This window comes from Durio zibethinus, chromosome 7 (genome assembly GCF_047325235.1).
Source record: "Durio zibethinus cultivar Kanyao isolate XHJ-2024 chromosome 7, ASM4732523v1, whole genome shotgun sequence".
In the NCBI taxonomy this organism is placed as follows: domain Eukaryota; kingdom Viridiplantae; phylum Streptophyta; class Magnoliopsida; order Malvales; family Malvaceae; genus Durio; species Durio zibethinus.
In genome coordinates this window covers 24,982,410-24,992,865 of record NC_143168.1, presented here as the reverse complement: position 1 = coordinate 24,992,865, position 10,456 = coordinate 24,982,410, and the positions used below count along the sequence as shown (strand labels likewise).

The 10,456-nt window shown below is 28.5% G+C and overlaps 1 protein-coding gene across 2 annotated transcripts; it reads left to right on the top strand.

Annotated features, from left to right (window-relative positions):
* Positions 1-1,692, top strand: LOC111277862 (ethylene-response factor C3-like). 2 transcript variants are annotated; one of them, XM_089764380.1, is made up of 2 exons: positions 1-809; positions 1,467-1,692. In XM_089764380.1, exons 1-2 carry the CDS (start codon positions 157-159, stop codon positions 1,468-1,470), a joined length of 657 nt encoding a protein of 218 aa, XP_089620506.1. In that variant the 5' UTR covers positions 1-156; the 3' UTR covers positions 1,471-1,692. The 2 variants fall into 2 exon arrangements, with proteins under 2 accessions (XP_089620506.1, XP_022720025.1); XM_022864290.2 differs by lacking the exon at positions 1,467-1,692 and having other exon boundaries at positions 1-1,105.
* The last annotated feature ends 8,764 nt before the right edge of the window (positions 1,693-10,456 follow it).

The window sequence follows — 10,456 nt, the reverse complement described above, 5'->3', positions numbered from 1 at the left end:
TTTTTTTTGAATAATGTAGCCGTTCCCTCCCTGGCATGTAATTCCTATATATAGCCCTAGTCTTCAAAATTCATTTCCTATGAACAAAGAGCTTGTTCGAAGAGAATAAGATCGAAGAATTACTTCCATATAACTAGAATTGCTTGATTTTCATACATGGATCCTTCATTTTTTCAATACCCAAATCTCCAATTCTCTTCTGAATCCTCTTCTTATATTTCTCAGGAAAACTTGTCACCAGAGTCATTCAATTATCTCAATAACCAAGCCCTTCCTTTCAATGAAAATGACTCCCAAGAAATGCTTCTTTGGGGAGTCCTAAACCAAGCCCCGGTGAACAGCTCCTTCGATGATCATGAAGTGACCTCAAAAGCCAATGAAGAGGAGACAGGAAAGGAGGTTTCATATAGAGGAGTGAGGAAGAGGCCATGGGGCAAATATGCAGCTGAAATAAGGGATTCCACAAGGAACGGTGTTAGGGTTTGGCTTGGAACCTTTGATACAGCTGAGGCTGCAGCTTTAGCCTATGATCAAGCTGCACTGGCAATGCGAGGTCCAATGGCTATACTCAATTTTCCAATGGATAAAGTTTATGAATCACTTCAAGAAATGAACTACGGATTTGAAGAAGGTTGTTCACCTGTTTTGACAATGAAGAAGAGGTACTCGATGAAGGGCAAACGATCAGGGAGCAAGAAGATCAAGAAAGAGAAGGAAATGGGAATGGAAAATATCCTGGTGTTTGAGGATTTAGGAGCTGATTATTTGGAGGAACTTCTAACTATATCTGAGAGTGCAACTCCTTATTGGTGAATAATTTCATCTATATTTTCCTCTCTTTTTTTTTTTCTTCCATTTTCTCTCCTCTTTTTGTTTCTTCTCCTTCTCCATTGAGATTAGTGAAGAAGGACCAATTTTTTGTTGGATATTGTCTTTGAATTTGTAAATCTGCAAGACGACGTAGAATCAAAGCTTTGTGCTATGCATAATTTTAGTCTACTTACAAACTAGTTGAATTTTCAATATATTGGCTAAATATTACAAATTTTCATTCTTCTATATATTTGGTAAACTTTTCCAGTTAATTATTTGAATCAGAACGGGTTACTATCAAGAGTACCACATTTTTTTAATAGGAATATCACATTAATCATAAATTAGTAGTAATTTCGTTTTATTTTCTACTAAAAAGGATGCTTAAAAATGACTGGTCTTGCGTTAATTTGTATTCTCTTCTCTTCAGTTTTTTTTTTTTTTTTTGGGGTATCGTTTCAATTTTCAAAATCTATAAGATTTCTGTTCACATCTCACATCATTCCTATCAGTTGAGTTATTCAATTTTCTTTTCAATTCAACAATTATTTTCTTTTCGTTTCAATGAAAGAAGCTTTTCCTTCAGCAGCATGTGCCATTGCCAAGGAAATTTGGCCACGATTTTGAATTTGATGAAGTTCTATTTGATCCAGGTAAGGACAAGAAAGCGGCAGCGCGATATTATTTCCTGATCAGTTTTGTCACATGATTGTCATTGAAAGGACATAAATATAAATATAAATATATATATATTATATGATTATCTCCTATATATGTCTTAGTTGGAAGGATCCAAAATTTAATTGAGATAAAGACATATGGTTGTCGAAATTGTTACATTTATTTTGGAACAGCTTTTGCCCTGAAAGAAATTGACATTATTATAATTTGAGAAAATGTTTTGTGGTTTTTGTTCTTTTAATTTGAAAATCATTTCTTTCATGATTGGATTTTGATTTTGTTAGCTACTAACTCTTGTTTCCTTGAACTTTTTTAAGGATAACATTACATTGAAAATATAGTTCAAGTTTAATATAGATTCACTCTCAGAGCACAAAGATTTTGAGTTTGATATCTTAGGGTTTTTTTTTTTGGTAAATAAATTGCTTTATGAAATTTAAAACCCTTGAAGATCGAACCTCAGTTTTATTAGAATCCAACTCTTGAAAGAATTGTGTGAATCATTTAAGTCAAGCCCTAAATTCTGCATAATTGTTTAATATTATACATTAACGTAAGTTAATGTTGATGTACCCAAAAAAAAAAAAAAACATAAGTTGATTTTGTGAAACAAGGAAAGAAAAATGACTATGTTAGTTCAATCACTCGGTTAGGTTTCTTAGCAAGAAAAACCTTTGCTAATTCTTATTTTTTTTTCTTTTTGCCACCATTTCTAATTGTTTGATCCATCGAAATATTAATTGAATTTTGTAGATGAATTGGAAATTAGAAGCCAATTTTCCCAAATCAATCATTTTTTTTCTATGTCGATCAAGATTTTGTTAGAAAATTCCGGGTACCCAAATCAATTATGAATGTAGAAATTTTATTTTTTTATAAGGGATTGCAATCTGAAAGAATTAGAAAAGGAAAAATTGTAAATAGGATATTGAATTTCAATGTTAAAAAAATTTTCTTTTAAAAAGAAATGAATAAATCATTTAAACTAAATCCAAAATTCAAATTTAAAAAATTATGCCTAAAAATCTTTCCGGTAATACAGTACTGTTGTGAAAAGAATCGCTACTTGCAGAAGTTTTATTGATAGTCATTTTCTCGTATTAATTAAATTTTAAGCCTTGTAAAGTTTGTTAAAACTTGTGGCCCTTGTTTTTCTGGCAATCAAATCGTTCCATTTGAAATAATTCAATGGATGAGTTTGTTTTCTCATAGTCATAAAATGCGATTGGATTAATTATTATTTCCAATAAAGTTAATATTTTCCTCCTACTTTTTTTTTTTGTCATTTTGCCGTCCAACGAATGCTTCATAGATTCTACATGTTCTAGTTTCTTCAATAAACTGTATGATTATCGAGAATGTTCCTTCCAATTGAAAAATTAAATTTGATGTTTTCTTTGTTTCAACAAAAATTTTCAGATCATTAAAATTCAACATCATTTACGTTGATCAGGAATTGTTGGATGCTGTTTTCTCTATATAATTTTTTTCCCTCAACTTTGAATCTATAGTATAAGTGCAAACATCGTTCTATCTTATTTTTTTAAAATTAAATCTAACATAAATAATTTTTTTTTATCGATTCAAAAAAATATATATTAAGAATGCTTTTTTTTTTTAGAATTCAAATTGTTTTAAAATTTTAATTATAGGTATTTATTTTTCACATTTAATTTAAAAATTTTTTATTTAAAAAAAATTAAATTCTCAATAATATCAAAATTTTCAAAATTAAAAATTCACTTCTCTTCTATGATATTTTAAGATTTTAAAAAAATTTATTTGATGTTTAAATTTAATTTAAATAAAAAATTAGTCCCATCTACATTATCTTTTTTAAAAGCAGGTTTGAAACTCAATTTTATTTTTTTTTAATTCAATTATGTTTTTTTTTTTTAAATAAAACGTCGTAATTGGCACCCTAGTTGATGATCAAAATTTCATGGGAAGAGAATTGGTCAGTTGAAGCAGTCTTCAATTATTTTGAGCCACAAATACCAAGCATGCATGTAGAGGATGTAGTTCGTTCTTGACCTTCAAACATTTGGTCTTGAAGATGATTGGAAAATTAGTCAAGGAAGACAGCCAAAGCAGTAACAATTGTCTTCTTCTTCTATCAAATACAAAAAGACGAACGCACTCATCGGCTCATCATGAAAGGTGCATGAATTTTTTTTTTTATACGAAACAATAAACTTGAATGTACTTTTTTTTTGTTTTAATTAAATCTCATGTAAATAAATTTATTTTGATTTTATTTAATTAAATCTCATGCAAATGACTTACGTTCACCAGTATGTACGGAAAGTAATTAAAAGAATATTTGATTAATTAAATATTCCTCAAAGAAAATTATATTTAAGCACCCAATTAACTCTCCGAAACTTTTGACCAAATTATTTTTTGTGAACTTTTCAAACTTCCAAAGACTTTCAAACGTTTTCTCGATGTTTGATTAATATCGCCAAAGTGCTTGATTGAACCACTTAAAGGCTCAAGGCGATGGCACCATCACATCTTCCCTATTATTTTATTGGTCCAAAACATCCCCACTTTAATGGCTCAACATTATAAAATTTATTTCTTGACTAGATTGTGGGAACATGACCTTAAGCATTCACTCACTTTGCTTATTACTCCATGCTAAGTATCATTAGTCTTGGTAACTATATCATAGAAAGATTTCATAATTAAAATCCTTATTTTTTTTATATAAAAGATATTGTAATATGAGAATAAAAAAAATAAATTACAATTACTAAAATTTAAATATTAAATTTGCTGAATATGATCTTATAAAAATAAATATATAAATCAAATGAATTAAATTTTAAGTTCAATTAAAATCTAATTTAAACGTTAGAAAACTTAATTTGAAGATTAAAAATCAGGTTAATGATAATTTAAAAAAAATATATATTCACTTGTTAATTTGATTGAATCTGTAAAATTTAATTAAATTTTGAGTTTTAATATCCTTATTCTATAGTCAAAGTTTTACATGCCTAAATTATTTGTATTTGAATATAATATTTATGGATTGATATCTCTTTATTTTTTTTTATTATTTTTTCCTCCTCCAAAAGGATTATATTTGTAATTGCCCTTCAATGATGAATTATGAATGGTATAACAAATAGTGTTTGACGGCTCGATATTTTCGACTTTCTTTGCACGTTTTCAACCGTTAACAATCATATAAATTCTTGATTAAATTATTTTCGATAAAAAGGTATAATGTAACCTTTTTCGTAGAAAAATTATACTGCGATTGTTTCATCAAAACTTTAATTGATCGGACGATGAAATTTTGAACAACAAATCCCTAAAATATGACCATAATTAAATTTTTATTTTTATTTTTATTTTAAACAAGACCGATTACTTTCATTCAAACTTGTGGTTATTTTATGCAATGAAAAGTTATAATAAAATAATCTTTTATGAATTTATTGAAATTAAGGGAAATAATTTTGTTTAATTTAAAATAGATTTAAAATATAAAATACTATACAATAATATAACACAAATAAGATACAAAAATAGAATATGAATGTGTTACAACTTAAAATTATAGCAATAATTGTATATGAATTTAATAAAATAAAAAAATTTATATTTTATATTTTTATATCAATACGAATTATAATACATAATTTTTATGTAAAATATAGTATGAATATACAAATTTTACTATTTTACTTGATACAAATACACAAATCTATTATGCATAAAGCCTCCAATCAATCAAGCAAGTAGAAGCAAAGCTAAATGATTAATTAACTACATAAGAGATAACAATTTAATGTGATTTAGCCAACGACCTACGTCCATGGATGAGAAAAAAATTTATTAATTGTAAAAAATTACAAACAAACATCATATCAAACACTTATAACCAATACCCATAGACATTCTCAATCTCTTCTAGTCTTATGGAGTATTCTCAACTTAAAGAAACACATATCCATGTGTACTTTTTCAACATAAATAAATACATACCCATATACACCCATGCATCATACCCATATGGACCCTCTCAATCTTCTCTAGTAGATTCACAAATATTTAAACATACACACCCATAAGACGTAAATCTTCAGTAGTCTTATAGGATGTCTATCCTATAAAATCATAAAACTCTCTTACATCTTTTTCTCATATCTAATCCTGTAAAGACTTTACCTATTTATAAACATACAAACTTGCCTATTAAAAATCTATTTTCTCTTAGAATTCTTTTTTTATAAGTCAAACTTGTCTATTAAGAATCACTTTCCTCTTAAAATTCTTTTTCTGCAAGTCTTCTTGTCCATCAAGCAATATCTAACCAATTTCAAATAACTCTCTTATGAGATTTAAGTCACTATTCTCAATAATATTCATCTTGACTCAAATTTCATTAAATTATCTGCTTTTATGCTAAACATGCTTGGCTACACCTGTAATGAAAGTCTTGTAACAATCATCTTCTCTTGTGTGTATTTAAGCCTAATGCAAATCAATCCTCAATCCTTAAAATATTAGCTTAAACTTTTCCTTGAATTGAGCTCTTCTGGGCTTGCCTTTCCTATGCCTTAATAAGCTTTGATACCAATTTAGGTAAAACGCTTGCAATAAATCAAGCTAGCAAAAGCAAAATCAAACGATCAATCAAATATACAAGAGATAATAATTTAATGTGATTTTGCTCAATCGACCTACGTCCATGGATAAGAAAAAAAATCCACTAGTTGTAAAGAATTATAAATAAATATCTCATCAAACACTTATAACAAATACCAATAGACCCTCTCAATTTTCTCTAATTCTATGGAATATTTTCAACCCAAACAAAAATATATCCATATGTACCCTTTCAACACTAACAAAAATATATCCATATGCACTCATACATCATATCTATGTGAACTTTCTTAGTCTCTTCTAGTTCACTCACAAACATTTAAATATATACACTTATAAGATATAAATCTTCAATAGTCTTATGGAGTTTCTATCTCATAAAATCCTACAACTCTTTTATATTTTTTCTCATACTTAATCCTATACAGATTTCACCTATTTATAAGTATACAAACTTATTTATTAAAAATTTATTTTCTCTTAAAATTCTTCTTTTGTAAGTCAAATTTATTTATGAAAACTATTTTTATCTAAGAATTCTTTTTTTATAAGTCTTATTTTTCATCAAGTAATATCTAATTAATTCTAAATAAATCTCTTATGAAATTTAAGTTATTATTCCTATCAAAATCTTCAAGTCTAATTTAAAGAAAAATATATTAGATAAAATTTAAAATTTTCTTATCACTAAATTAATTATTTTTATGTAGAACAAATGCACAAATCGACTTGATGAAAAAAAAATTTACTTATTTTATTATCGCTTTTATGAAAAATAGACGTCCAAATTAGCTGAAAAATAAACAAGACTAGCATCTTTGACCAAGCCGCCTAAGAATTAACCTATGTCACCACAAAGGCCAACTTGCTAGTATGTCAAGTAATAATCTGTCAGTTTTCGAATTAAATTAATTTGCATGAAAATTTCGGCTAATTATGGGAGGGTCGAATTTTTACATCAACCTCAAAACTCTCCCCAAATTTCAAATATAAAAGCTGGAGGTTCATGCACATCCCCAAATGTTTTGAAAGGGATGGACCATTCTATCCAATATAATATGTATTTTTTTTTCTCCTCCTCAACCTTTTGCATTTTCCTTCTTTTCGTGTTTGTTCATTAAGCGTGTTCAAACCCTTGAAATATATAGCTAGGCCACTTCATTATTTTGGTGCACCTTACACGTTAGAATATCATGCCCACTTGTTTTGTTTTAACCAAGAACATGAATATGGGCATCCTTTATTGCCACATGGTTAGAAAATTTTACCTACTTTGATGTAAATGTTTGAAAAAAAAAAAGAGTTTGAATGGACGAAATTAGTCTAAAAAAAAAAAAGAAATTGAAATTCAGATAAGTGCGGCATTCTTAATGCTTAATCAAAATTGGCGAGGATTAAGGAGATTATACGATGAAATGCCATTTTCCATCAATGTCCTCCTCGAGTTTTGATTCCTTAAAAAAGGAAAATTGATAATTTATATAAACATCCAATTTGATCCAGACCCAGATCAATGAACCTAATCCAAATGGGTAAGCCCATTTTGTATTGTTATTTTGTATCTTATTAATTAATTAATTATTTATTTATTTATTTATTGTTATTATTATTATTTAATAATATATTTTTTATCTATTAATATATTTTATCATTTATCTATTAATATATATTATTATTTATCTATTAATGTATATAAATTTTTATTATTAACTATTATCTATTTTTATTATTTATCTATTAGTATATATATATATATATATTATTGATATATTTTTATTTATTATTTATCTATTAATATTTTTTTTGGCTGGGATTAGAGGATATTGATCAGAAAAAAGTTGAAATTTTACCGTGAATTTGGGATTCAATCAGAGTCTGGATTAGATTCAAAGATTGAATCTCAATCCAAGAGGGAATTGGGATTGATTAAAAACTCTTTTGATTAATCCCTATAAATAGATCCATAGAGAACACACAGAAGGACATACGAAGAGTAACAGAAGCTAAAAGTGTTATGGTGTGTTAGAAATAATTTTAGGAATTTGTGGAAATTTTTAGAATTTTTGAAGTTTTTTTTTTTTGGAAAATTTGTGGAAACTTTTCAAAATCCGACGAATTTTTCGGCGACATTTGAATTTTTCGATGACTTTTTCGACCAAATTTGAAGTTTCCGACAAGTTTTGCCAGATTCCAACAAAGTTTCAACCGGAATCTAAGTTCGAGTAGAGAGAAAGAGGAAGAAAAGAAGGGAAGAGAGAGAGAAGGAATATAGGATCTGGTGAAAAAACGGAGGTATTTGCCTTTTATACCTTGTTAAATGATATTGATTTGGTGTTAGTAAATTCAGAGGATCCGCGCGTTTCTGTTCGGGCGACCTGACCCGCATCGTAACCCTCTTTCGACCCGCACCTTAATCATCAAGCCGAGCCGAGCCAAACCGCTTGAGCCACACCAAGCCGAGCCATCTTTTGTCTCTCAAGCCGAGTCGATCCCAGTTGCTCAAGCCGAGCCGCGTTAAGGTTTTTATTTTTTTATTTATTATTATTATTTATTGATTAGAATAGAATTATTTAGTATTTTTTATTTTATTTTTATTTTATTTTTTTATGAATTTTCCAAAATAAAATTTCAAAAAAATATTCTTGACGAAAAGTTGAAAGTATCAATTTTCCTTAAAAATCAAAATTTCAAAAAAATATTTTTGAGAAAAAGTTGAAAGTATCAATTTTCCTTAAAAATAAAAAATTTCAAAAAAATATTTTTGAAAAAAAGTTGAAAGTATCAATTTTCCTTAAAATAAAAGCTTTCATGTTTTTTTTTGAAAAAAGGGATTTATATCGAAAGTTGAATCACTATTCCTTTTTCTTATTTTTTTTCCTTTTCTTGAATTTTTTTTCTAATATTAAATAATCCTATGAAACCTCTGCAAGTGAAACAGTAATCTCCTTGCATGCTCTTGAGGTGAGAGAATTTTCTCAATTTTCTACTAATAGTATTAGAGTTAATTGAGAATAATTTGCAATAATTATTTACTTGGTAAATTTTTAAGGCTTATTGGATAACACAAAATTAAGCTGGTACCATCTTTCGATAGGCATTGTGAGGGTGCTATAACCTTCCTCACACGTAACCGTAGTCCCGAACTTTGTTCTGGTCAATAGACTTGAACATATTCTTTTAGGGACCCTTAAGTTTAGGTGTTCCTTTAGAGGATAGATTCTTTAGGTAGTCAATTGTACCTAAACAAAAAAAGATTGGTGGTGACTCTTTAAGTCAATGTCTAACGATAGATCCCCTAGATCTAAATGTTATGACAGTTTGACTACTCCACTGGGGATATGCCGAGAGTCAGGCCAGCAAATAAATTTGTGTTGTCCAAAAGCCTAATAAAATTAAACTTTTGGTTTAGATTTTTTTTATTCATTCATGTTTATTTACTTTATTAATTATGTCATTCATATGTATATGCATAACATGAGTTCTATACCCGAGCTCCATCCCTCTAGAAGGGAGTAAAGTACCTATTACTTTCATGAGGTTTAATGCCTTCGCAGTGACTAGCAAAATACTCACACTCAAGTTGAACATTTTCCACTTGTAGCCTGTAATGGGTGAGGATCGGGGTGCCTTACTGGTCTGTGATGGACAATGATGTAAGGAGCAATTTGGGAACCTTTAGACTTTAACCTCAAACCATATATAGTGAACCTTAAGAGTGCCTAACCTATAGATAGAGCCATCATCTTTCACTTTTAGAATTGACCAAAACCATAGGGTTCATTCCTCTTATTATGTGTGATGTTTTAATTTACTTAGTTATTTATTTATTCTTTTTTTTGGGCATACTAACCTTTTCTCTTATTCTTTTGCATTGGTCCATGCTCATATTATAAAGTTGCATAAAGAACATTTACTTAAAAGACGGTCTTCAACAAAAAATTTTTCATGGACTCCACAGAATGATTAGTTTGCTTTTCATCTGTACTAACTCTTTGTGAGTCACCCAACAAAGTAAAGGTCCAGTTAGAAAAAATTCAACTAAAGATGGGGGATTGTTTACCAATTAGCTATGATTCTACCTTGTCTCAAGAAACATCTATCTTTCTCAAGTAAAATAATTTAGAGGATTTGGTTGATATATGAAAAAAGATGAGTCCATCAAGATAAGAGCAGTTTTGCCAGAGATATGGGCATATAGCACACCTTCTTGCAGTAAATGTAGACAATCAACTAGTCAGAGTTGCAGCATAATTCTGGGATCCTGCATAAAAGTGTTTCATCTTTAATGAAGTTGATATGATGCCAACCATCGAAGAATATTCGACTTTGTTAGGCT

Coding starts and splice junctions, on each gene's coding strand:
- LOC111277862 (XM_089764380.1), top strand. CDS start 157: ATGGATCCTTCATTTTTTCAATACCCAAATCTCCAATTCTCTTCTGAA.